This window comes from Hippocampus guttulatus, chromosome 19 (genome assembly GCF_054856545.1).
Source record: "Hippocampus guttulatus isolate MCC_2025c chromosome 19, RoL_Hgut_1.0, whole genome shotgun sequence".
NCBI classification, from domain to species: Eukaryota; Metazoa; Chordata; class Actinopteri; order Syngnathiformes; family Syngnathidae; genus Hippocampus; species Hippocampus guttulatus.
The window spans coordinates 865064-890178 of NC_141279.1; the positions used below are offsets into that span (position 1 = coordinate 865064).

At 52.2% G+C, this 25115-nt stretch overlaps 3 protein-coding genes across 3 annotated transcripts; 1 reads left to right on the forward strand and 2 right to left on the reverse strand.

Moving 5' to 3' along the window:
* Positions 1–13: 13 nt before the first annotated feature.
* On the reverse strand, positions 14–10339 carry aldoab (aldolase a, fructose-bisphosphate, b). Its single transcript, XM_086138461.1, has 11 exons — positions 10221–10339; positions 9780–9878; positions 6756–6834; positions 6348–6453; positions 2973–3211; positions 2154–2272; positions 1655–1921; positions 1403–1563; positions 1071–1329; positions 473–672; positions 14–367 (listed from the first exon to the last, which is right to left on the reverse strand). The coding sequence occupies exons 6-11, from the start codon at positions 2263–2265 to the stop codon at positions 275–277; spliced, it is 1092 nt and encodes a 363-aa protein (XP_085994587.1). The 5' UTR covers positions 2266–2272; positions 2973–3211; positions 6348–6453; positions 6756–6834; positions 9780–9878; positions 10221–10339; the 3' UTR covers positions 14–274.
* LOC147189402 (integrin alpha-M-like) lies at positions 4479–13366 on the forward strand. The gene is made up of 30 exons (XM_086138444.1): positions 4479–4745; positions 5133–5235; positions 5591–5688; positions 5789–5859; positions 5931–6045; positions 7183–7310; positions 7380–7522; positions 7598–7748; positions 7829–7979; positions 8110–8183; positions 8257–8371; positions 8601–8737; positions 8884–9030; positions 9117–9326; positions 9462–9595; positions 9807–9949; positions 10025–10179; positions 10265–10390; positions 10474–10547; positions 10609–10750; positions 11191–11289; positions 11482–11561; positions 11626–11712; positions 11786–11855; positions 11937–12035; positions 12140–12220; positions 12289–12399; positions 12496–12609; positions 12674–12784; positions 12868–13366. Exons 1-30 carry the CDS (start codon positions 4637–4639, stop codon positions 12967–12969), a joined length of 3480 nt encoding a protein of 1159 aa, XP_085994570.1. The 5' UTR covers positions 4479–4636; the 3' UTR covers positions 12970–13366.
* A 17-nt stretch (positions 13367–13383) lies between these two features.
* Positions 13384–25051, reverse strand: LOC147189403 (uncharacterized). The gene is made up of 30 exons (XM_086138473.1): positions 24215–25051; positions 23413–23961; positions 22873–22893; positions 22626–22788; positions 22286–22554; positions 22069–22214; positions 21707–21995; positions 21244–21406; positions 20901–21169; positions 20666–20811; positions 20328–20583; positions 19733–19895; positions 19390–19658; positions 19148–19293; positions 18617–19071; positions 18271–18539; positions 18022–18167; positions 17618–17936; positions 17347–17509; positions 17004–17272; positions 16787–16932; positions 16465–16720; positions 16064–16226; positions 15721–15989; positions 15476–15621; positions 15096–15399; positions 14838–15009; positions 14426–14691; positions 14221–14330; positions 13384–13822 (listed from the first exon to the last, which is right to left on the reverse strand). The coding sequence occupies exons 2-30, from the start codon at positions 23465–23467 to the stop codon at positions 13544–13546; spliced, it is 6087 nt and encodes a 2028-aa protein (XP_085994599.1). The 5' UTR covers positions 23468–23961; positions 24215–25051; the 3' UTR covers positions 13384–13543.
* Positions 25052–25115: the final 64 nt, after the last annotated feature.

A 25115-nucleotide genomic window follows, 5' to 3' on the forward strand; every position in this document is an offset into this window, starting at 1 on the left:
GTCAAACAGGACAGAAGGGTAAACGCTTTATTCCATTGAACCGCTATCAAGGACAGGACTGCGCTTGATGGGATGGATCCGATGAAAAGTAGGGCAACTTGTGGAGGGGGGGGGAAAAAAAAAAAAAAAAAAAAAAAAGAAACAGCGTGGAAATATTCACCTGAGAAAAGGTGTCGAATCATCGGCGCACGGTCTAGGGAACGGAGGCGAATGGAGGAGCCTCGAGGCCAGCGGTGAGGTGACGAAAGGGCGGCGTGGCCGTGGCGCAAGCGCCTTAATAAGCGTGATTTGCCACAAACAGGGACTCTCCGCCGGCGGCGCTGGCTGCAGAGGAACTGTATTTGCCCTGGCACGCTTGGCTGTTGGCCTGCCAGAGGAAAAAAAAAACACCACCCAACCGGGACGGAGGTGCTGCTCAGCAACACTCGACGGCTATTTTGACATTTGCACCCAGGCGCCGACAGCCACGCACCAGAGCTCTCTTGATGAACTCCTCCTGGCACGCCTTTGCGTTCTCCGGTTTGCCGCCCCAGGCCTTGAGCGCCGACGCCTGCAGGGCACGTCCGTACGAGAAGGTCAGGGCCCAGGGCCTGTGCAGGGGGCACTGGTTCATGGCGTTCAGGTTGACCGAGGCCTCCTCCTCGCTCTGACCGCCGGACAGGAAGGTGATGCCTGAGCGGGGGGGGGGTCACAAACAACCGTTTCAGTCGCGGCGACGCACCCGTGTCAGACCCCGCAAACGTATTTGTAACAGAGTCGCACCCATTTTTGCAAGACCCCCACCCCTGACACGGCCACCCCGCGCACCCCCACGTGAAACGACGAGAACGACCGAGAGAATGAAGTCCTGGACCCAACCCAAAAAGTCATCTCCACGCACGTTTTGGCGGGAGGAAAAGTACAACGGTCACCTCGCGAGGAGAATAAATAAACGTGGGGTCGATTCTCCTCACGTGGCGACTTTTCCGCTTGAAAACGAGGCCTTCGGCGGACGCGCAAATACCGTCATGTACCGCAAAAGCACAGCGGGTCGGCGCCTTTGGGAGGAAAAGGGGAGGCGTATGTCGCACCGGGGACGGCGGGGGGCACGGCGCGGCGCAGGGCGGTCACGGTGGCCATGGCGATCTCCTGGTTGCTGAACTTCACCGAGCAGGAGTGGCCGGCGGTGACCATGTTGGGCTTGAGCAGCGTGCCCTCCAGGTAGACGTGGTGGTCCGACAGAGCCTTGTAAACGGCGGCCAGGACCTTCTCCGTCACGTACTGGCAGCGCTTCAAGTCGTGGTCGCCGTCGGGGAGGATCTCGGGCTCCACGATGGGCACGATGCCGTGCTGAGAAAAGGCGGCGGCGTTAAAGCCGCGTCGGTTCGGAGCCCGGCGGGAGCGGGAGCGAGGTCGGCCGTACCATTTGGCAGATGCTGGCGTAGCGGGCCAGGACGTTGGCGTTCTCCACGATGGCCAGTCTGGAGGGAGTGGTGGGGGTGATCTTCAGCACGCAGCGCCACTTGGCAAAGTCGGCGCCGTCCTTCTTGTACTGGGCGCAGCGCTCGTACAGCCCGTCCAGACCTGGAGCGAAGGAAGAAGAGACATTTTTTAAAATGAGCTACCCCGCAAGAACAAACGAGCCGACGTTGGCCCACTGCGGTTGGGGGCTCACCCTGAGTGGTGGTCTCGCCGTTGGTTCCCGCCAGGGGGACCACCCCTTTGTCGACCTTGATGCCCACCACCATGCCTCTCTCCTTGAGGTGCCGGGGGAAGGGCACGCCGCCGTCCGTCTTCTGGTACATGGTCTCGTGGAAGAGGATGACGCCGCCGATGCAGGGGGCGGCGCGATCGTCGGCGGTGAACAGGAGCTGGCGGTACAGCCTCCGGTTCTCCTCCGTGTTCTCGGCGTTGATGCTCTGGAAGCGCTTGGCGACGCTACCTGCACAGGACCCCGTTGACAAATGACCCTCGGCATTTCCGGGGGGGAGTTTTGGACTTTTGATTCCGATTCGTTTTCTGCCAAATTGGCTGACGGTTTTACGACATTCACTCGTTGCTCAAAGGCCTTCGGAAAAGACTTGGTTCGAGGATGACGCGTTGACGCTCGTTTGCGTCCGATTCCAAAGAAAATACCTGCGCGGGGTGTGTAAGGACGCGTCGGTCATCTTTACCGGTAGACTCGTCGGCGGCCAGGATTCCCTTGCCGGGAGCGACGATCCTGTGAGCGATATCGCTGAGCTCCTTCTTCTGCTCAGGAGTGAGGAAGGGGTACGCGTGAGGCATCTTGACTCTGCTCAGGGAGAGCACAGACGGAGCACATTTAAATGCCGAGGGAGCGCCGACGCCTCGTCGAGGCGCAACACATCCTGCCCGGGCGACAAACGGCGCTCGGCTTGTTCATTCTTCTGGAAGCCCCCCCCCCCCCCCCCCCCACCCCACCCCACCCCGCGCATGCGCAACAACCACAAGCAGGCCTCTGACCGATTGCGTTTCCTTTCCCCGGAGCCGTGACCTTTCGTGCGCCTGCCTGGGTCGGTCTGGCCTGGCTTCCCCCTGCCGCCCCCCCCGACAACACCACACCGCTCTAAATATAGACAGCGGCAGCCATGGGCGCATTCTGACTTAGCACCTGAGTGAGTGTGACACGGTGCATGCAACTGGAGGTGGGAAAACCATTGACTCGATACAAGACAGGAAAGCAGCAACCAAGGTACCACGCGGTTGACAGTCAGGGCTTACATGAACGACTCATAGACGAGAAATCTTGCACTCGAGTCAATATTGGCGGTCGCCGTCGAAAACCGAGAGATGCACCTCACCAACTAGCCTGCTTGCGTCGGAACGATTCAGGCAGCGAGACGTGCATAAAAGAGGTTTGGCTTTGGGAGTGAGTGCGTGGGAGGTAAAAAATGAGCTGACGTGGCAAGTGGAACGCAAAAGTACTGAAAAACGGACACAAAAGACAGAAAAGTGACTCCGTCCACCTTTACCTTGGAGGTGAGAAGGAGAGCTGGGAGAAGAACGCGGGAGGTAGAGAAGCGGCCTTCGTCTGCGACAGCCTCTGGGCTGGCTGCCCCCTCGTATTTATCCTCCCGGCGTCGTGACCCTTCACATTTCAGCTGCCGGGCTATAAAAAGAACGGGACGCAACCGGAGATGGCTCGTGACATTCAGCGCGTCTCGGGGTGGAGCGCGGCGGTGGCCAAAGCTCGGGTGAGGGCGAGACGGCACTGGTGGAAAGGAGCAAAAGGAAGGTCATATTTTGGACAAGGAGCTTCTCGGCGTTTGGGTCAGACGACAGGGACCCCCCCCCCCCACAGCCCCACTCAAACAGAACTGCCGGGCGTACGGCACAATCCCATCGATTCAATGGCTACTGGGACTGCTACGCGGGCTCCCTCTAGTGGCACGAGAAAGAAGCGCCATCACAGCAACATAGTTGCATTTCGTCTTTCAATGGGCCAAAAGCTTTGCGATCGGTCGATACGGCAAAGACACGCAAGTGGCAGACGAGCTTTGAGTACGCGTCGTCGACTGCGAGAGGCGCGGCGGCACCTCATTGACGAAGCGGCGAGCTCGCGTTACGTGCGAGACGCTCCATGTTCCTTTTGTAATCCTAACCCGCTTGCGGAGCCAGCTGACCCTTGACCTTTCCGTGCCCTTTCCCCATCGTCCTTTTTCGGCGGGAAGAAGTCGGGGTCAGCTGCCGCGCACGGTAAAGGTCACGCTCGCGCCCCCATCCAGTTGAGGGAGCTTCAATCGGCCAGTCGCCGAGCAGAACGCTGCACGTGAAGATTTGCAACACGGACATGGCCGTTCTGTTAGTTTGTTTTTTTTTTTTATTCTCCCCCCCCCACCCCCCGACGTGTTACATGCTTTTACGGGCGGAAGAAAAAGTACAATATTATGGTGACGGCAGGGATGGGGAAAAATGTGCGCGTGCCTCACTTTCGCAGAAAAGATAGCAAGCCCTACTTGACAAAATGTCGCTGTGGTTTTGACCAGAGAGCGTGCGCAGCTCTGATCATTTCCAGGACAACCACCACAAGCCAATTTCCTCTCTGACATTTCACTTGACATTTTCCATCGGGTCAGCCCCTAGTGGACATTTGTTGCGGCCACCCCCGTTTGAAGGACCTTTCACAGCCACAGATCAGGCATGAGTGCAATAACGCATCGTTGTGTCCTCAAATTCTGTGGCGGGGAGGGAAAGGGAAAGAAATGGGGGGGGGGTGGTCTGCACATCACCACGCATCATCGATGGGCCTACAAGGGAGGTCCGTACCGTTTGAAATAAGTCACGAGAAAATGACTAGGGGGGATCTTGCACAAGCGTCTGCCCTACGCGCAGCTGGCGCAACGCGTGACTTCTCGCTCCCACAGCGGAATGAGACCACGCAGGGGAAGTAAAAGCAAAAAGGAGAAACGAAGCGAGTCATTTTGCTATTTTTGGTGATGAATGAAACAATCATGAGTCAGTTTCAATCTTTTTCTGGCAACGCTCTATCAGCGAGATCAAACGCTGAATGTTGAAAACAAAACAAAACAAAAACAAGAGCAGAAGCGGCAGGTTGATTTCAGAGAGTTCTCACGAAGCGGTTGCCGAGCGACGACGGCGGCGGCCGTGAGAGTTCCCCTTCGCGCCTCTTGTGGCGATGATGGCATGTTTTGCCTTGGACACCTTCCTGTCTTGTTGTTGCCTCACAGCGTTTCGGTGCAGTCACACGATGGACTGGCTCACTTTGACGGCAATTTTCATGACGGGTAAGAGAAGTGTCTCCTTATTTGAATGCACAGAAACTTGCTGGCTGTTTTGAGATGTATATACCCCCCCCCCCCCCCCCCCGACCCCCTCTTATGGCACATACTGGTCGTGAGCTATTGGCAATGATGCGGAGACCACCAGCAGAAGTTGTTTCTTCTGTTACATGCAGATTCGAAACAATATCGATCCATCTCGAGTATTTGTCTCTCTGGCTGTCGTATCTGTCAGACTGTGGTATGGACATGATGGTCGCTACTATCCATCCGCCCGTCCGTGATTCTTATCTTTTCAACAGTTTCTCTTGCCGGTGGCAGGAGCCTTCACCACACCATATATGGAGCGATGTGCAGCAACGACACAATTGGTTCTTGTTTTCTTCTCCGCAGTGTTGAAAAGTACACTTGGTTTCAATATTGACCCCGTGGCTTGGAAGACCCTGAGGAACCCTGCGGAAAGTTTCGGATACCAGATCGTGCAAAGACAAGCCGAGTGAGTGAAGCAATTGGATCCAAACGTCTTCTCCTTTTGATGCGTTGCCATCTCGCTCGCGCGGTCCGTCGGCTTGCTGCTCTTGTTGACTTATCGCCGTCTCATCAATGCGTTTCCTATGTGCGGAGTCCTTTGTATTGATTGATTTCTTTTTCCAGTCATGTCATAGTCATCGCTCTGTGGGTACCCGCTTGGGGTTGGAGTACCGCAGTAGCTCATTTGCAAGAGGGCTGGCATGAAATAGCAGACGCGCCGCTCCCTTTCCTGCAAAAACGGACTTTTGTTGCCAATTTGCTCTTGCCTGAAACTAGAAAAAAAAAAACCTGAGAATGAATGGTTCTACGTATTTGAACAGCTTGCTGGTCAGCGCACCCCTTGATCAGTATTCACAAGACAGAAGAGGGAAAATCTGGAAATGCTCCACGGAGTCCTGCACCGCGCTGCCAATTTCAGGTGAGCGAGCCCCGCAACGTGGGGCCGTTCGATCCGAGACCGCCCATCAGTGCTGCCTTCACATAGCGTAGCTCTGAACTCATGACTCCCTTCCTCACAGTGCCCGCTTATGCCGTCAACATGTCTCTCGGTTTGACCGTGACGCTGGATCCGTCCACGGGAGCCGCCATGGTGAGCACGTCGGCGCCCGTGTATTTGTCCTTTTTCCGCCCGATGGAGCCACTGATCCGGTCCCCTCGCAGGCATGCGGTCCGACCATCCCCAAAGACTGCGGAAGCATCACCATGTACAACGGCGCGTGCTTGCAGATCGACCGTATGGATGGCGTCGGAGCTCCCCTGCCGCCTTCTCTGGACGGTGCTTGACTTTTTGCTCAAATGGCTCGCGAGCATTTGGAAGGGGGGCCTCACTTGACTCATCCCTGTCTCGGACCAAAGCCGCCCCCTCGATAAGACGAGCAAGCATCCATGTCAAACATGGCCGTTTGCAGAGAAACCTTTGACAATTGCGCTGCTGGCAAGAGCACTAGAAACAAGCCATCGGTAGCCGATTGGCACAGGAGTTGCTACAACGCCAAATGTTATCCGTTTCAAGTTTTCTTTTTGGGAAACCTGCTAAAATCATCCAAAAAAATAATAAAAAAAGCAGCGATAATGTACCCGTTGAGCTAATTGCGCGTCACTGCCGAATCCTCTTTGGCCGTCTGAGGTCCCTTCGGGCTGAGACGTGCTCGTGCGGTGAATTTGATCAGGTGCCCTCTTCGTCCTGGAAAAGATGACGGCCGGATGTTGAAAAGGGCAACGAAAGACCCCGTTCACGTTGGCTAAAAATGATTTGATCTCGATCAAGCCTTGCATTCAAAACCCTTCTGGCATGAGAGCCACCTCGCTAGTGTTTGATCTTTGCCGAACGGCCTTTCGAGTCCTGTCCCTGCTCATATACGAGCCATAAATGTTTATGACATCAACTCAAGGAGTGCGCTAGATATGTTTAGTTTACGACGACAACACTTGAGCATTTTAACACACAGTGGCTACAGACTAGTGCTCAATATATGAACGATTTACCTCACGAATCCAATGCCCAGTTGTTGGCACACCAGGGAGGGGTTTCCCTGAATATTCCAAATTATGTTCAGCAAAGCTCCTGAAACCCAAGAAAAAGGAACCGGTCAGCGCGAGGTGGTTTGGCACCTCGTTCGTCACGCCCCCGCTGCCCTGGATCAGGTCGTCTTTCCTTTGGTACAGCGGTTTCTTGCAAATTCTATTTGAGGCACAAGAGGGTGCTAGAGAGGGAGTCGTTCCGCCACCCCACAGATCATTCCACCAATGCATCCCGATGACAAAAGCCATTTTGGGGAAACAAATAAAGGAAATCGATTGTTGGGTGGACCCCGCCCGCCCCGTTCGGATTCATTTGAAGACCAAACGTGGAGTCGAATGCTACGGTTTTTCAGTGTGATTCTAAACGAGCGTTGTTCTTTTTCTTGACAAGCGTGCCAAAATCAAGCAGACATCGCATTTCTCCTGGACGGCTCGGGGAGTGTGGCCGCGGAAAGTTTTAGACAAATGAAGACGTTTGTCAGTAATCTCATCGGCTCCTTTTTGGGCAAAGATTCCCAGGTGAGAGACGCTTTGGTTATTTTGGGATGGATATGTTTTCATTGATGTCTTTTTTTTTCTCCTCCCAAGTTTGCTGTCGTCCAATTCTCCAACAATCCCACCATCCATAATTATTTTTATAACTTCAACGTGAACAGCTGGAGAAATGACATTAATGGAATCAAACAGATCAGCGGAGGGACAAACACAGCCCGAGCCATCAAAAGCGTTGTGTATGTTTGTTGTTGAGTGTTTCTCTCCATTGCAAAGGAATCTTTCTTGAAAGGTGCTATTCGTGTTGGTTACAGGGACCACGTATTTGTGGCAAGCGGAGGTTCCAGGCCCAACGTGAAGAAGATTCTGATCGTCATTACAGACGGAGAATCTGGCGACCGTGAGAACTTGCGGTCGGCGCTAACTGCAGCCGAAAGGAAAAACATCGGTCGATTTGCCATCGGAGTGAGTTGGATTTCACACGTGACGACTGTTGGTTCAAATGCTGCCACATTATTGACATTTTGTTTGATTTTTTGGGTAAGGTGGGCCGCGCGTTTAAGAAGGAGAAGGCGAAGCAGGAGCTGAACGCCATCGCATCTTCTCCCTCAGCAAAGCATGTCTTTCAAGTGGAGAACTTTGCCGCGCTCGACGCAATACGGGAGACTTTGCAGGACAGCATCTTCGCTATTGAAGGTACCGACGGAAATTTTGCATCGCGGCATGTTTTGTTTTTTCCTTCCGTTCCACGACCTGGGCGGCTATCTGTCCTCCGGACGATGCAATGTTGAAAGGACAAGATGCCACGTTGATGTCATTCCGGCAGGCTCTCAATCGAGCGGCGAGACCCTCAAACTGGAGATGGCTCAGGAGGGATTCAGCGCCACCTACGTGCCCGGGGTACGACAAAGCCGGCCCGCGCGCGACGCTCAATGGCTTCGGGCCTTTCCGACCATTTCCGCGGCCTTTGCAGGGAATGCAGATCGCGGCTGTCGGGGCCAACGAATGGAGAGGAGGCTTCCGAACGTACACCGACCAGGGAGCGAGCGCCTATTTGCCCACGAGCATTGCGCCGGACAGCTATCTCGGTACGAACGGGAGAAGATTTTTTGAAGCTGGATTCATTGCGCCGCCGTTTAAATTGCTGGCAACATTCTTTCGACTTGCCCGCTTCTCGCTGAGCAAAGTTCACGGTGCGACTCGACATGCACTTTAGATTTGGAGCCGTGTTTACATCTCTTCACCACTCGGTACGAGCTATTAAGCAAGAGCAAAATGATCACGGCACCGTCTGCCGGATCCTGGTCTCAATTTCAGGCTATTCGCTAACAGTCGCCCAAACGCGCAACGCGAGGTTGACGGTCGTCGGTGCTCCGAGGTATCGACACAGAGGAGTTGTGATGGTGATTTCCCAAAACAGGCTTGAACAAACGATAGACCCCTTCAAATGGCAGGTAAGGTACACTCACGGCGTTCTCTGATGCCGGCGACAGAAAAAGAAAAAGAGTTCGGCTCACCGACGAATCGAAAAAAAATGATTCGATGACTTCAAAGAGCGCGCACATGCGCCGTATGACAACAGTCGGCGTTGTCGCTGCAGTATCAGATCGGAGAATATTTCGGGGCGGTGGTCTGCGCCATGGACGTGAACGGGGACGCACGCACGGATGTCATCCTCATCTCTGCCCCCATGTTTGCGGAGGAGGACCGAGAGGGGAGGGTTTACGCTTGCACCATGATTGGTTTGGTGAGCCACCTCCACGTGCTCTTATTTGGCACCCGCCCTCGAAAATCAATCCCGGCGATCCCGACTCATCTTCCGGTATCGAGCAGAAAGTTGAATGTCGCTTCGACTCTCCGGTCGTCCTCCGAGGAGTGCGGTCCCCCAGAGCGCGTTTTGGCTCCTCCCTCGCCATACTGCCCGACCTTAACTCGGACGGACTCAACGACTTGGCGGTCGGGGCGCCGTTGGAGGATGACGGTCGAGGCGCCGTCTACGTATTTCATAGCGAGCGAACGGGGATCTCGACGACTTTCTCACAGGTGAATGACAAAGTCCATCGATGATTTGTTTTTCCTAGGGCACTTGGTCAAAGTGCTGGCACTCTGCGCCCCGTCCGTGTCTTTGGAATGATGACCAAAAAATAAAAAACGCTTTTCACTTTTGCACTCAACTAGAGGATCGCCGGCTCAGAGTTGAAGTCGGGACTCAGGTTCTTCGGCATGTCCATTAGCCAGTCCTCCGCGGACCTCAGCGGGGACAACCTGCCCGACTTTGCCGTGGGTTCGAAAGGAACCGTCACCTTACTCAGGTACGGGATTCTCCTTTGTCGCTTCCATGTTTTACGGTAGCGGCTTCTGGGCAAGTTATGAATCGCAGCGTTGATTTAATGTGACGCGTTCAAGTGCGCGCATGAGAGACCCCCCACCCCCATTTCCCACCGAGCTGAGGCCGGAAGCGGGGACATGATCACACCGCGAAGCAGACCTACTCACCCTCGGCTCACCGGACCGCCCATACAGATCCAAGCCCATCGTAACGGTGGAAAGCATGCTGTCCTACGCGCCGAAACAGGTCTCGACGAAAAACGCAGACTGTAACAAGCCAAAGAACTTTGTGGCAGAGATCTGCTTTGTGATGATCGCACTCTCCAGCGTGCCAACAGGTGCCTAATTCTCCGGTCTCGGTCAGACCGCTCGCGCGCGCATCACGTTAACGTTTCAACTCCAAAATGTCACAGCCGAGGCCAGAGTTAATTACACTCTAACGCTGGATGCGACCCGCAAGGCGCCCAACAACCGAGCTTACATCAGCGAGGAGAAACGAGAAAAGTGCGGGACCCTCACTCTGGATTTGGCAGCGGCAAATTGTTTCAGTGTCAACTTCTTCATCGAGGTGAGTTGTCGGACGGCGGCGACGGCTCGTTGAAAGCTCACCCGCCTCTCGCCGGTCTCTCTGCTCACGGCGCCGGCGTCCGCAGCCCTGCCCGGAAGACGCCTTGAATCCTCTCGACAATGAGCTCCGATTCACTTTTGAAGGCTTGCCCGCCGCCAACGCCCTGAGCCCCAGTCTGGCCGGCCAGGCCCAGACGGTCAACATTCATCCGGTGAGTCGCCTCGTTTCGTCCGTGCCTTACCGGCTTTGCGGATCCCATGCGCGCTTTTTCACCCGCCGTCCGCTATCTTCCAGTTGGCCTTTGAGATCGACTGCGGCCTCGACAAAACATGTGTGGATAACCTCCAGCTGGACTTCAATTTTAGCAGGTGAGATGCTCGTTGTGAGTTCTGCTTCTGCCGTGCTGGAACCTCTCTCATCGCGGAGCAGATCGTCGGAGGTCCGAGTGGGCATTGACGAGCTCTTGAACGTCACCGTATCTGTGGAGAACCTGGGTGAAGACGCGTACAACGCCCTCGTTGTTCTCACGTACCCGGCAGAGTTCTCCTTCAGGAAGTTTGGCGTCTTGCAGGTAGGCGTCGACATCAGCTTGACTTCTTCCGCTCCGGCTCCTTGCGATTGTAGATTTTTCGCAAAACGGAAGCGCTTTTGCTTGGGGGAAGATTGCGGAGCTCCAATCCAAAGCGGCTTCTTCGGTTCTAAATTTTGAGTGAGGCGTAACTGCGGCCGTGCCTTTGGAGGGTGCGTTCACCTGGGAGTCGTTGCTCTTGCGGTCGCCCGGCGTGACTGCTGAACGGCCGTCGTGGCGCATCTGCCTGCTGGAGAAAGAGCCCGCTGGTCTTTCGTCATCCCCGGCATTTGGACAGCATTGCGCCTTCTTAAAATCTGCAACTGAAGAAGCCTTTTCGATCAATGATCAAATGATCAACAAAGGGGAAGACTCTCTTCTACCTTTGAGACGGCCCACGACCCGGGTGACTGGGAATCCACACATTTCTTTTCTCCACAAAGGGCCGAATTGAGTGCAACTCCTTGGACAGCGACAGTGGCCTATTTCGGGGAAAGACAGACTGCACCGTTGACAAGCCCATTCTCAGAAGCAACGCAACGGTGAGTTCGGTGCCATGTAAAAATGTCGAGGCGACCCCGCGTTGCGTAGCGCACGCCTTTCGAAATGACGACAACATGGATGAATGTAGCTGCCCCCGTTCTTCTAATGGCCGATGGTACTCTCTGCGAGAACCATACGTGGCGGTATTCGAAATGCTCCAAACAAATCGCTCTTATCCGCTGACATTTCAGGCCGTCTTTGTGGTGTCGTACGGCATCGAAACCAACAGCCAGCTGGACACCAGAATTTTGGTCACAGCAAATGCAACAAGGTGGAGTTCCTCAACCCGTGCGCATGTTCTATGTTGCGCGATTCAACTGTTGTCTCCCTTACAGTGGGAACCAGCGGCACTCGGCTTTAAGCCAACTTTACAAAGCCAAAGACATTGGCGTCAAGTACAGCATTTTTGTCACGATGGAAAGGTGCGTATTTGGACGGTCGTGACAAGCGGAGAGGATTCCTTGAGCGTACCACTCATCAGACATTTCTTTTCAGTTCCCTAAGCTACGTCAATTTCACCTTTGGAAAGAGTGAAGTGCAGAAAACGGTCGAGCAAACCGTTCTGGTACCGTAATTATCGAAGGGCTTTTGGGGGGTGGGGGGCGAGGGGCGGCTTTGAGTTGATTTCTTACTTGGTTTGTGTTAGGTTTCCAACAACGTCCGAGCCTTTCAGGTCACAGTGGTGATCAGGGTGCCCGTGAAGCTTGGCGAAAAGGACATCTGGGCCAATCTGAGCTCTTTGCAGGTCGCACGTCGCATTGCTACTCCAAAGAGGGCTGTTTGCGCTGATCCTTCACTTTCAAGGGTGAGCACTTTTGGTTGACGTGACATCAACTGTCTTCACTTCAGGTTCAAGACTGTCAGTACAGCAACGACGAACAAGCCAATGTCTCCGATTGGCGTGGTAACCTGCAAAAAAATAAGATTTTGGTAAGACAAACGGCGCGACCCTTGATTTTGGGCACCCGGTTCGAATGGTGTGCTTGAATGTCCCGCAGGACTGCTCGGTGGCCACATGCAGGGTGTTCAAGTGTCCTCGCTTTATGGGAAGGCTGGAGGGCAAACGGTACAAAATATCAGCCAATATGAGTTCGGCTTGGATCCAGCAGGTAGCGCCTTAGCGTGGGGGGGGGGGGGGGGGTCAATCAAGGCACGCAAAGCCCTTTCATGGCACCGCCCATCTGTCTGCTCTGCTGCTCAAACAGATCGGACTCGACAGGGCCAAGTTCATCTTGACCACCACAGCCAGTCTGGAGTATGACGAAAACCAGTATATCTTCTTTTCGCCATCATCTCATAACGACCCTCCGGCGCGCAAGGTAATTTTACGCCAAGAACGGAACGGCTCCGATGTATGGACGCAAATGCTATTGGGAATTTCAGATTGAGACAGAGGTGGAAGTGTACCCTCAACCGGACTTCACCAAAGAGATTGTTGGCGGTTCCTTAGGCGGGCTGGCTATACTGGTTCTCCTCTCAGTCGTCCTTTATAAGGTGAGAAAATAAGGCCATGAAAAGAAATGGCTATCATCTCACAAATACACCCTGATAATATTCCAATCTTTTTGTATTCATAGGCTGGATTTTTCAAAAGTAAATACAAGGAAATGATTAACGATGCCGACGGCGCAGACACAGGTGGCCCGGTGCATGACGAGGCCGCACTCACTCAGTACTAACAAAATTGCTGCCCTTTTTTTGGGGGGAGGAGGGAGGGGTTTTTTTTTTTTTTGTACAGGCTTTTGCTTGAAGCGGCCCAAAACACTGAGATCATTCGTCCTGTCGGCGATGCCCAAACGACACGTTCAAGAGAATTTCATGAGAACACACAGAATGACATTTGTACACTATTTTGTGTTGAAGAGCTGAAACAAATGGCTGCATTTATATTTGGATTGGACACAACTTTATTGTCAAATGTGCTGTATGTGCAAGATACAGCACAGATGAAATATGACATCAAGAACATATTTGTTCAAGCAAAGTCTTGAAAATATGTCGAGTATGTTTTTCATACGTTAAGGATGCATTTTATTTCATTGTTAAAACGAGCCACAATAAAACAATTCAAAGGTACTTGAATTACTTTGGCTTGACAACACGTTTCCACAAAGCAGTTTGGGACTCCAGAGGAGCCAAATTGTCTCATAACGCTTTTTTTTAGCACACTTGAAGCTCCAAGTCATGACCTGATCAGCGCAGTAAGTGCTTTTGCGTGGCGACATTGTATACTAAGAGCAGCAATGAAAAGTTTCAAGCTGCTCCATGACACACGCGTAAGGCCAGGCAGACGGAGGTCCAAGCCACAGAGACGGAAAGGAACGAGCGCCCGTAGGAACTCGGAGCTCCTGCCGAGGAGGGAGCCGCAGGAGACGGCAGCTCGCCGACCGTTTCCCTCAAGAAGCATCCAAAACGCACCATTTTGGAAAAGACCTGAATGTCGGCGAGGGGGGGTCGACCACTTGTTGCAACGACGGCTGCCAGGAACCAAGATGAGTCTGCCTTGCAGATCAGAGGGCCACCAACATCCCCCTAACAAAGAGGATCACGCCAGGGAAGGGCATCATACATGCAATCCAAACGTGCGTAAAAAACGTAAATTCACAGTTTTTTCACAGTACACTTGATGGGAAATGAGCTCATCAGAAGTAAAGCCCAGACGGGAGAGTTAGCGGAGAAAGCCAGAGAGGCCACGCTGAGCTGGTTTGGACATTTTCAGAGGAGCAACGTTTGCTCGAAATGCTGCCACCGGGTAGGAAGCAAAGAGGAGATGATGACTGCAGACGGGGAAGGCTTGCAGACAGTTGGACCAAGAGCAGAAGATGCTGAGGACAAGCCCGGCCCGAAGGGGAATATTTGTCGCTGCGATCCCTGGATCGGGTTTAGCCCAAAGCGAAAGAAGGCCGGAAAAGGGGACAAAAGGAATGCACCTGTTGAAGGTCCAAAGAAGAGGTACAAATGTTCTCCTGATCGGAAGCGGCACTCCCGCAACTGACGACCGCAGTTTCACGTTCTCTTAGACTGGCAGATTTCTCAACGCCTGCAGAGAGGACACAAGCTCGCGTGGATATATTTCGGGCCATTTTGAGAGAATCCAAGCCCCGTACAAATTTTGCACGCCAACGGCGTCCTCACTCGGATATTGGTTTGCCTGCCCCCAGCCAGCCGTCCAGCACCGGGTTCCGAAAGGGAAGAATATGGCGCTGCTGATGTCCAAACACGCAGGCTGCAGGTAATCGCCGAAGCGGACGTCTTCCCTTAGCTGCAGCACGGCCACGTTGGAACCTTGCAGTTCGCTTACAGCGATACTGACAATCGCTGAAAAGACTTGGAACTCCTCCACGCCGTTGACAACTTTTTGTCCCAGATATGCGGTCCAGTCACTGGCATTTGGAGCGGGGCTGTACGCAGCGCATAAAGCCGTAGAACAAAAGCATTCCAGCGCAAACCCTCCGAATTTGAACAGATCGCGAAACGCGGCACCTCTGTTTTCAAGTCAACTATGTCACTCAGAGAGTCCACTACTTTGCTCAAAGGCAGCACGTACTTGGAGAAGCACTCGGCAGAAGTGAGGACGAAGCTCCAAGAGATGAGAGTTCCCGCACAGGTGTACGCCCCGTTTTTGCGGAGACTGACGAGCCAAGGCCACGTTCCGCCCGCCACCAATCCACGGTCACTTTTTACGCGATTGTTCAAAGGTGCAGTGCCGCACACGTGACCTAAATGAGACAAACGAAGAGTGAATGAATGTCACGGGTAGTGAGGAAAGACCACAAGTGTGGCATATACGGGAAAAGATGTTCACCGGTGGGACTTGGTAGTGTTGGGCTTGGCGTTTTTGAGATGGGATCCGGTTCTTCTGAAGGAGCAACCTCAGGAGCAGGTGGGGGGCAAGCGGAGTTGCTGTCAACGTCCGGCCCGCCGGAGTTGAAGCGCACAAAGCCCGGCTCGTCCGAGCCGATGTGGGAGCTGATCCACGACTGGTAGCGGGACACTCTGGAGTAGACTGCGGGCAGATCGGGCCGAGCGCAGCCAAGGCCAAAACTGCCGATTCCAGATTGGATCCAGACACCGCCCTGCTCGTTCACCATTGGACCTCCTGAGTTGCCCTGAAGGAATCGTGTTACTTTTGAAACGTGCAAAACCGCTTCCAGAGCCAAGAGGGAATGAGAATAAGTAGTCTACCCGACAAAAGTCTCTCCCTTGTTTCAGGACCCCCACACAGATCATATTGTCTGTGACCGAGCTGCCTTCAGTCCGGCAATTACACTGTCTATTTCCCAGAACCGGGACTTGCACTTCTTGGAGCCTTATAGGGAAGGGGAGGGACTCTACAAAGTACAGTGGCAGTAGATTAGACACATCTGACAAAGGTCATCCTCGCGTCTTATTTGAGAAAATATTACTTTATTGTCCGTGACATGCCTTACCTCCTTCCTGAACTCTTCCCCAACCAGTGACCCAGCTGTCGGTGCCACTGTTGAACACACTGCCATTGGCTGCCAGGCACACAGGTCTGATGTAATCTGTGAATGTGACTGCTGAGGAGAGCCTGAGAAGAGCGATGTCATTGTCATGGCTGGAGCGGTTGTGGTTTGGATGCAAAACGATGGTGGCGACAGTCTTGGTCACGTCGTTTGGGTTGCTTGCTCGCAGGTTCTGACGACCGAGAGAAACTTCCCATCCAAAGGTACTTGTGCTGCAGGGAGAGTGTCAAAGGTTAGCTGGCCAAAGCGGAAGAAATGTGTGTGCATTCACATTAGGATGACCCACCTGGTGAAGCAGTGGGCGGCAGACATCACCCACTCTCTGTTAATGAGTGAACCGCCACAAACGTGGTGACCAAAAGCCTGCAGGCTAGCCTGCCAGGGCCAATTTCCCTCTTGGGCATCTTCACCACCGACAATCTTTGCGCTGAGCGCCGGGCTGCCGCACACTGCCAAACGATAACTCATGAGAATCAGACAGAGAAAATTTTCAACCACACTGACGAAATGCTGCGTGTCCTACAGTGGGAATGAGACCAGGATTGATTGACCATTCCCAGTTGTAGCACGGGGGCAGGGTTCAATTCTTACTCTTGGCACTTTGGGTGCCACATCAAGTAAATAAAACTCATGTGTTCTTGTCATGTTAACCTCGATTGCAATGTATGCGGTTGCTGCGGAACGCACATTCAGCACTGGGCACGACAACGGGAGGTGGTAGAGGACAAGAGTAGTTGCTGTCAGCGTCCGGTCCACTGGAGTTGAACTGCACAAAGCCCGGCTTATCGGAGCCCACGTGAGAGTTGATCCACGACTGGTAGCGGGACACTCTCGCATTTACCCCTGGGTCATTTGGCCCAGCGCAGCCAGATCCAACTCTGATGATTCCAGACTGGATCCAGATGCCATCCTGCTTGCTCACCATCGGGCCTCCCGAGTCTCCCTGAGAGAAAATGTCTGTCAAAAAATATATTTTGAACAAACAAATCGGAAAGGATAAGCAGTCTACCAGACAAGTGTCTTTCTTTCCATCTGGAAAACCAGCGCAGATAATATTGTCGGTGACCAAATCCACTCCGATTAGGCAGCTACACTGTCTGTTTCCCAGAACTGGGACTTCCACTTCTTGTAACGCTCCAGGGAAAGGAATAGGCACTAAACAAGACAATGGCAGTGCATCAGGAATACATTTGATTCCAAATTTGATCTAAGGCACAGCGCCTCACCTCCTCCCTGGACTGTGCCCCAACCAGTGACCCAGCTGCGAGTAGCGTTGTTGAACACGCTGCCGTTGGCAGCCAGGCACACGGGCCTGACGTAGTCTGAGAAGGCGACTGGCGAGGAGAGTCTGAGCAGAGCGATGTCATTGTCCAGGGTGAAAATGTTGAAGCCCGGATGCAAAACGATGGTGGCGACAGTCTTGGTCACTTCGTTTGAGTCGTCTCCTTGCAGGTTCCGACGACCGAGAGAAACCGACCATCCGAAGGTACTTGCGCTGCAGAGAGAGTGTCAAAGGTTAGCTGGCCAAAGCAGAAGAAATGCGCGTGCATTCACATGAGGATGACCCACCTGGAGAAGCAGTGGGCGGCAGACATCACCCACTCCCTGTTAATGAGTGAACCGCCACAAACATGAGCAGCAAAAATTTGCACGCTGGCCTGCCAGGGCCAAACCCCTTCAGAAGCATTTAGACCTCCGACTATCTTTGAGTTCACCGTTTGGTTGCCGCACACTGCAAAACACACGACCGCATGAGAACCCAAGACCATTTCTGTGTGGAATATTCCGAAAATGTCCCATTCGTGTGTGCACGCGTGATGCAGTGGGGATTGAGACGCACGTTCAGCACTTGACATGACGGACACCGTATCTTCGGTGACGGCTGCAGCTGTTGTGAAAGTGCTCAACGGTCCTTCCGTAACAGGACGAGTCAGACCGGGACAAGTGTAGTTGCTGTCAGCGTCCATCCCACTGAAGTTGAACTGCACAAAGCCCGGCTTATCGGAGCCCAGGTGAGAGTTGATCCACGACTGGTAGCGGGACACTCTGGTATGAACCCCTGGGTTGTTGGGCCGAGCACAGCCAAATCCAAAACTGACGATTCCAGACTGGATCCAGATGGAATCCTGCTCACTCACCATCGGACCCCCTGAGTCGCCCTGGGAACAGGAAAAAGAAATGCCTGTCAAAACGGATTTCAACATTTGATCACTGAGTGGGGGGGGGAATGATAAAGTACTCTACCAGACAGGTGTCTTTCCCTCCTTCTAGAAAACCAGCACAGATCATATTGTCCGTGACTAAACCAACTCCGTTCAGGCAGTTACATTGCCTGTTTCCCAGAACCGGGACTTGCACTTCTTGCAGTATTCCGCGGAAGGAGGGGGACACTAAATAATACAATGTCGGTGTATCAGGTACGTTTCAGAAATGAGTGCGCTACATGACACAATGGTTGAGAAAGTATGTCGTCTTACAAGGATAGTGCCTCACCTCTGCGCTGAACGGTTCCCCAACCAGTCACCCAGCTGCGAGTACCATTGTTGAACACGCTGCTGTTGGCAGCCAGGCACACTGGTCTGACGTACTCCGAGAACGTCACTGGCGAGGAGAGTCTGAGCAGAGCGATGTCATTGTCCAAGCTGAAGATGTCGAAGCCAGGATGTAAAATGATGGTGTGCACATTTCTGGACACTTTGTTTGAATCGTTTCCCTTCAGGTTCTGCAGACCAAGAGAAGCCGACCATCCGAGGACACTTGTGCTACGGAGAGAATCCCAATGTGTGTTAAATGGTGAAAGTAGAAGACATGAGGTGTTTTCAATGTTCTGCTGATGCACCTGGAGAAGCACTGGGCAGCAGAGAGTACCCACTCTCTGTTTATGAGTGAACCACCGCAAACATGGGTACCAAAATTCTGCAGACTCGCCTGCCAGGGCCAACTTCCTTCTTGAGCAGCTCCACCCCTGACAATCTTTGTCTTCGGGAGCGGGATGCCACACCCAACACTTGATATGCTGGGCACGGCCTCTGTGGTTGTCGCGGGACCTTCAGTAACAGGAGGAGGTAGACCAGGACAAGTGTAGTCGCTATCAGCGTCCCTTCCGCTGGAGTCGATGCGCACAAAGCCCGGCTTATCAGAGCCGATGTGGGCGTTGATCCACGACTGGTAGCGGGACACTCGCACATAAACGCCTGGATTGTTTGGCCGCGCGCAGCCAAAGCCAAAACTCACGATTCCAGACTGGATCCAGACGTCATCATGCCGACTCACCATCGGACCTCCCGAGTCCCCCTGAGGATATCGAGAGGAATCGTCTGTCATCGCGTCATTGCCGTCTTTCAGCAGGAAAGCGGCGGGGGCGGCCTACCTGACAAGCGTCTTTCCCTCCTTCTGGAAAACCAGCACAGATCATATTGTCGGTGATCAAACCCACTCCGTTTAAGCAGTTACACTGCCCGTTTCCTACGACTGGGACGTTGACTTCTTGTAGCGTTGCAGGGAAGGGAAGAAGCACTGAACAAGACATTGGCAGCGTATTAGTTCTACCCTCATTTTGTTCCAATCTTTTATGAAAGAAAATGGAATTTCGCCGCAGGTTCAGTGACTCACCTCCGCTCTGGATGGTTCCCCAACCAGTGACCCAGCTGTGAGTGCCAGTGTTGATTGCACTGCCGTTGGCAGCCAGACACACGGGCCGGATGTAGTCTGAGAAGGTGACAGGCGAGGAGAGTCTGAGCAGAGCGATGTCATTGTCCAGGGTGAAAATGTTGAAGCCCGGATGCAAAACGATGGTGGCGACAGTCTTGGTCACTTCGTTTGGGTTGCTTGCTCGCAGGTTCTGACGACCGAGAGAAACTTCCCATCCAAAGGTACTTGTGCTGCAGGGAGAAGGTTAAAGGTTAACTGGCCAAAGCAGAAGAAATGCGTGTGCATTCACATTAGGATGACCCACCTGGAGAAGCAGTGGGCGGCAGACATCACCCACTCTCTGTTAATGAGTGAACCGCCACAAACATGAGTCGCAAAAATCTGCACGCTGGCCTGCCAGGGCCAACTTCCCTCTTGAGCATCTTCGCCACCGACAATCTTTGTGCTGAGCGCCGGGCTGCCGCACACTGCCGAACGATAACTCATGAGAATACAAGAATGCAGTTCCACGTTGTTGAGAAACAGTTTGACCGGACGCAGGTAATGCCACACTTTGGACAAACACAAATGTCTTTTTGACGACAGAATAGCTGCTTCCGACTCAAAGAGTAGTTGAGCTCTGTACATTACATTTGAGAAATCTTCACAACATTGGCCATCTTTCGGAAGCGGGCCGTTGGCGGAGGAAGCACAGTGGCACCGGTGCGTGCCTAAAGGATCTTGCTCCGTAAATACCGAAATGCTGCATGCTTCACAGTGGAAACGAGATCGGGATTTACCCTCGCCAACTGTACCACAGGGGCTGGCTTGAACGCACACGCTTGGCGGTTTCGGTGTCATGTCGAGTACAGAAAATTCATGTGTGCTTGTCATGTTGTTGTGGTTACGGTGGAACGCACATTCAGCACTGGACAGATCCTCAGGAGGCGGTCGAGGACAAGAGTAGTTGCTGTCAGCGTCGGGCCCTCTGGAGTCAAAGTGCACAAAGCCCGGCTTATCGGAGCCGATGCGAGAGGCGATCCACGGCTGGTAGCGGGACACTCTGGTGTAAACCCCTGGGTTGTTCTGCTGAGCACAGCCGAATCCAAAACTCACGATTCCGGACTGGACCCAGATGCCGTCCTGCTCACTCATCATTGGACCTCCTGAGTCTCCCTGAGGGCGTGGTGGTGAGGACTCGTCTGTCAAAACGTCGTTTCACATTGAAAAACTAAAGAGAAAATGAGAAGTGGTCTACCTGACAAGTATCTTTTCCTCCTCCGAGAAAACCAGCACAGATCATATTGTCCGTGACTACACCTTCTCCGTTGAGGCAGTTACACTGTCTGTTTCCCAGAACTGGAACTTGCACTTCTCGTAGCGTTTGAGGGGAGGGGAGGGGCACTAAAACATCCAGCAAAAGCAGAAAAGGGACATTCAACCAACATCATTGCAAGTTTTTGCTTTCCGCTACTACATAAGAAGTACCTCACCTCCCTGCTGCACTGATCCCCAACCGGTGACCCAGCTCTCTGTACCGTTGTTAAACACGCTGGTGTTGGCCGCCAGACACACAGGTCTGACGTAGGCGTTGAACTCGACCGCAGACGAGAGTCTGAGCAGAGCAATGTCATTGTCGAAAATTTGATTGTCAAATAAAGGATGCGGAATGATTTCGGCAACAGGCAGGGCCACTTCGTTTGGTTCAATGCCCTCCAGGTTCCTACGGCCGAGAGAAACTGACCACCCAGTGGTACTTGTGCTGTTGAGGGAATGCCAGAGGTTAGATGGTCAAATTCGAGGCAATTGGTATGTTTTCATGTTGGGGTGACCCACCTGGTGAAGCAATGGGCAGCGGACAGCACCCACTCACTGTTGATGAGAGTACCACCACAAACATGGCTACCAAACGTCTGCAGACTAGCTTGCCAAGGCCAACTTCCGGCTGCAACAACATCTCCCCCAACTATCTTGTTCCTCTGTGATGGTATTCCACACACTGTAAACACGGCACTTCATGATAATCCGGGAGGACTGGTCCGTCACTAAGAAAATGTCAGACTTTTCTCATTGCTTTACAACGCCAGCCGCATCAAAAGTGTGTCTTAAAACAACGCAATTTTTTTTGTTGTCGTTAGTTTCCTGCACCATTTGTTGCTAGCCTAACCTTGAGGTTGGAACCACATCGATAGCATATTTCAAAAGGCTGAGAATAGATGTATTCTGGACGTTTTAAGTGTTGTAAGGTTTGCTTGAAACTCCGACTCTATTTGCCAGTGGGATGGTGACCGTGACGCACGTTCGGCACTTGATAGGCTGGGCACGAGATCTTCGGCTTCAGCCGGTCCTTGGGTGGACGGTGGACCACGGCAAGTGAAGTCACTGTCCGCATCCAGCCCGCTGGAGTTGAACTGCACAAAGCCCGGCTTATCGGAGCCCACGTGAGAGTTGATCCACGACTGGTAGCGGGACACTCTGGTATGAACCCCTGGGTTGTTGGGCCGAGCACAGCCAAATCCAAATCTGACGATTCCAGACTGGATCCAGATGGAATCCTGCTCACTCACCATCGGACCTCCCGCGTCGCCCTGAGGATGCCGCGACAAATTGTCTGTCATCGCGTCATTGCCATCTTTAAGCGGGAAAGCAGCAGCAGCCTACCTGACAAGCGTCTTTGCCTCCCTCTGGAAAACCAGCGCAGATGATATTGTCGGTGACCAAATCCACTCCGATTAGGCAGCTACACTGTCTGTTTCCCAGAACTGAAACTTCCACTTCTCGTAATGTTCCAGGGAACGGGACAGGCACTAAACAAGGCAATGGCAGTGCATCAGGGATACATTTGATTCCAAATTTGATCTAAGGCACAGCGCCTCACCTCCTCCCTGGACTGTGCCCCAACCAGTGACCCAGCTGCGAGTAGCGTTGTTGAACACGCTGCCGTTGGCAGCCAGGCACACGGGCCTGACGTAGTCTGAGAAGGCGACTGGCGAGGAGAGTCTGAGCAGAGCGATGTCATTGTCCAGGGTGAAAATGTTGAAGCCTGGATGCAAAATGATGGTGGCGACAGTCTTGGTCACTTCGTTTGAATTGTTTCCTTGCAGGTTCTGACGACCGAGGGAAACCGACCATCCGTAGGCACTTGTGCTGTGGAGTAAAATTGCCCAAGGTTAGACGGTGGAAACAGAAGAAACGTCTCGGATGTTCGGGCGACCTACCCATAAAAACAGTGGGCCGCAGACAAAATCCATTCCTTGTTGATGAGGGAACCACCACAAACATGGCTGCCAAAATTCTGCAGACTAGCCTGCCAGGGCCAACTTCCTTCCTGGGCATCTCCGCCACCGACAAGCTTGCTGTTCAGTGGTGGGCTGCCACACACTGGGAAAAACAGGTTACGATGAATCCACGAAGAGAGTGTTGAACGGGCTCAGACAAATCTTTGTATTTACACCGAGAGCTTACCATCCGGCTGAGCATGAGACGCTGGGGAAACACACAAACACAAAATTCATTCCTTATCCCAAACAGGTCGGTTGACATGAAATAGCTCAACACGCACTCCTATGAGTGACTTCCTTTTCTGAAAATTTCATCAGCAGGTCACCCCTACCAAAAAATCTAAACTTTGACGATGGCAAAAACGTCATCTTTGCCAATATTAAACAAATGGCCTCTATAGATTGGTGTGTGGTCTCTCATACAGAAATGAAACTAGAGTGAAAATTACGTATACTTATACTTATTTTCACCAAAAATGAATTTATAAAATTCATCATGCAGTACTAGAAAAAAAAAACTATCGCAAAATGTTGGATTAAACGATTGTGTATGAGTAGAATCGGCACTTGCGCATAAATTACACGAAACGCAACCTCGGCTTGCTTCGTCTACTTGAAAGTACTCCAACGTCACCCGATCATCAAATTGACCATATTTTGGGTGACTTTTGAATATTTCGAAGCAGAACAGCATACACAAGTTCAGAATTTCAGGGCGACTTACTTGCCGTGAAAAAGCCGAGCAGAGCCAATATGTTGAGCTGTTGCTTCCGAGCCATTGTGGATAATGCACAAATCTTACACGGTTCGCCGTAATTAAGCTTGAGTGGGCCCCGTCACCTGTTAGGAGGCGAGCCCCTCCCACATGCACAACCACCCCCCACAATTATCATCACTTGCCTTACGATCACCGCTTCCTATGAAGTGAATACTGCAAATACTTGAAATCTCAGACAGTTGACAAACAACATTTTTCAAAAGTGACGTTTCTGCCCAGAAAGAGGCAATCCTAGAGGCCTTTTGAAAAGTGCAGTGATTGACTGACTACCTGCTACTGACATACCACATCAGACTTCTTTTTGCTTCCCCTCGCTATTCCGCCTTCTCTCCATGATGGGTGTACACTCAGGGCCGACCCACGAGGCACTCTGAATTTGGCCCCTCCAGCATGAAGCCCTGCTGCTCACACACTGGCTGTCAAGTTAGACGGTCTCCCGTCTGCACACTCTTCCGACTTTCTCTGCGGGGCCTTTCCATGCCACGATGAGGAACTCTAAAGTCAAGTCAAAATGTTTTGCATATCCATTTGTCACAAAAGCGTCTCAAATACATTTTACTACATCTTGAATGAGTTTCACAAGCATGCCGTAATTACATTTTCACTTTACATTTGACTTTTTCTATTCAGCCGCCTTCTCCTCGGTTAGGCACTGCGAAAATAACTATGTTGATGTGCAAATAGGGTGTGAGGAAGCAACCGGTTTGGTGTAAACACTATTAAAGCTGGGAGGAAAATGCAGACAGACCTCTCCAAGTTCCTTTTCAGCCAAGTCAAGGTGTGCTGAAAAGAATGCATATTCTTTTTCACTCAGTGGCAGGGGAGCTTTGGAGCCAGGAGAGCATCGGATACGGCCGGCCAAGCAATTCTGTTGGCAAATACAAAGCAGAAGAAGCCCCAAAACATTGTACACACAAAAGCTCATCACCTACAACATGCTCATTTTATATTTATTGGATCACATCGTTTTTCTTTCCCCTCATACATTCAGTATGGCCCTTGAGGAGTAACTGAAATGGTCTCCATGTAAGAAAAGATTTCCCCACTTGTATTTTGAGGATCATAATGGCAGGTCATTTAAGGCACCATTTTCTTTTGGATGACAATTAACTTCATATTTGGTCATGCGTTGAATATAAACAGAACAATGAAAGGCATGAAGGCTTTGTACAACACTGTCAGTGGATGCAGCAGAAACTCACACAAAAAGTTGTCTGGGTGCATTCAAGTGATAAATCTTTGCAACCCCCCCCCCCCCCCCCCATTATTGCAAGTGCTCTGATTCATAATTGGTCATCTTATTCCTTGCTTTTAGGGCCATGGGTTGGATCAATTCCTGCTGTTTTGAACATGGAAACGTTTTTCATTCTCAATTTTAAAAAATCTAATAACCCAATTTCTAAATAACGCTCTCATAAATAGCCCTGATCTCCCCGATAGACGTAAAAGTTAGTTGCTAAAGTCTACTTGCATACAAATAACCGTATAAGACAGCCTTCATCCCAAAACGACCTTTAGGGATTTGTCGCCGTCTTGTGGGGCCTTTGCGAAAGTGCCACAAAATATAGCGAGGGGGAAAAAAGTGTGTGCGTGCGTGTGTGTTTGCATCAGCTTCCTGGTTAGACTCCACAAGAGAAAAAACAAGTTTT

Coding starts and splice junctions, on each gene's coding strand:
- aldoab (XM_086138461.1), bottom strand. CDS start 2,265: ATGCCTCACGCGTACCCCTTCCTCACTCCTGAGCAGAAGAAGGAGCTC. Junction 1,564..1,654: donor CGGCGAGACCACCACTCAGG/GTGAGCCCCCAA, acceptor CCTTCGCTCCAG/GTCTGGACGGGCTGTACGAG. Junction 368..472: donor AGTTCATCAAGAGAGCTCTG/GTGCGTGGCTGT, acceptor TTCCTCTGGCAG/GCCAACAGCCAAGCGTGCCA.
- LOC147189402 (XM_086138444.1), top strand. CDS start 4,637: ATGATGGCATGTTTTGCCTTGGACACCTTCCTGTCTTGTTGTTGCCTC. Junction 8,372..8,600: donor TGCGCCGGACAGCTATCTCG/GTACGAACGGGA, acceptor TCTCAATTTCAG/GCTATTCGCTAACAGTCGCC. Junction 10,180..10,264: donor GTGTCAACTTCTTCATCGAG/GTGAGTTGTCGG, acceptor CGGCGTCCGCAG/CCCTGCCCGGAAGACGCCTT.
- LOC147189403 (XM_086138473.1), bottom strand. CDS start 23,467: ATGGCTCGGAAGCAACAGCTCAACATATTGGCTCTGCTCGGCTTTTTC. Junction 22,215..22,285: donor GGGCACAGTCCAGGGAGGAG/GTGAGGCGCTGT, acceptor TGCCTTGTTTAG/TGCCTGTCCCGTTCCCTGGA. Junction 13,823..14,220: donor CTTCTTTGGACCTTCAACAG/GTGCATTCCTTT, acceptor CCTCTTTGTTAG/GGGGATGTTGGTGGCCCTCT.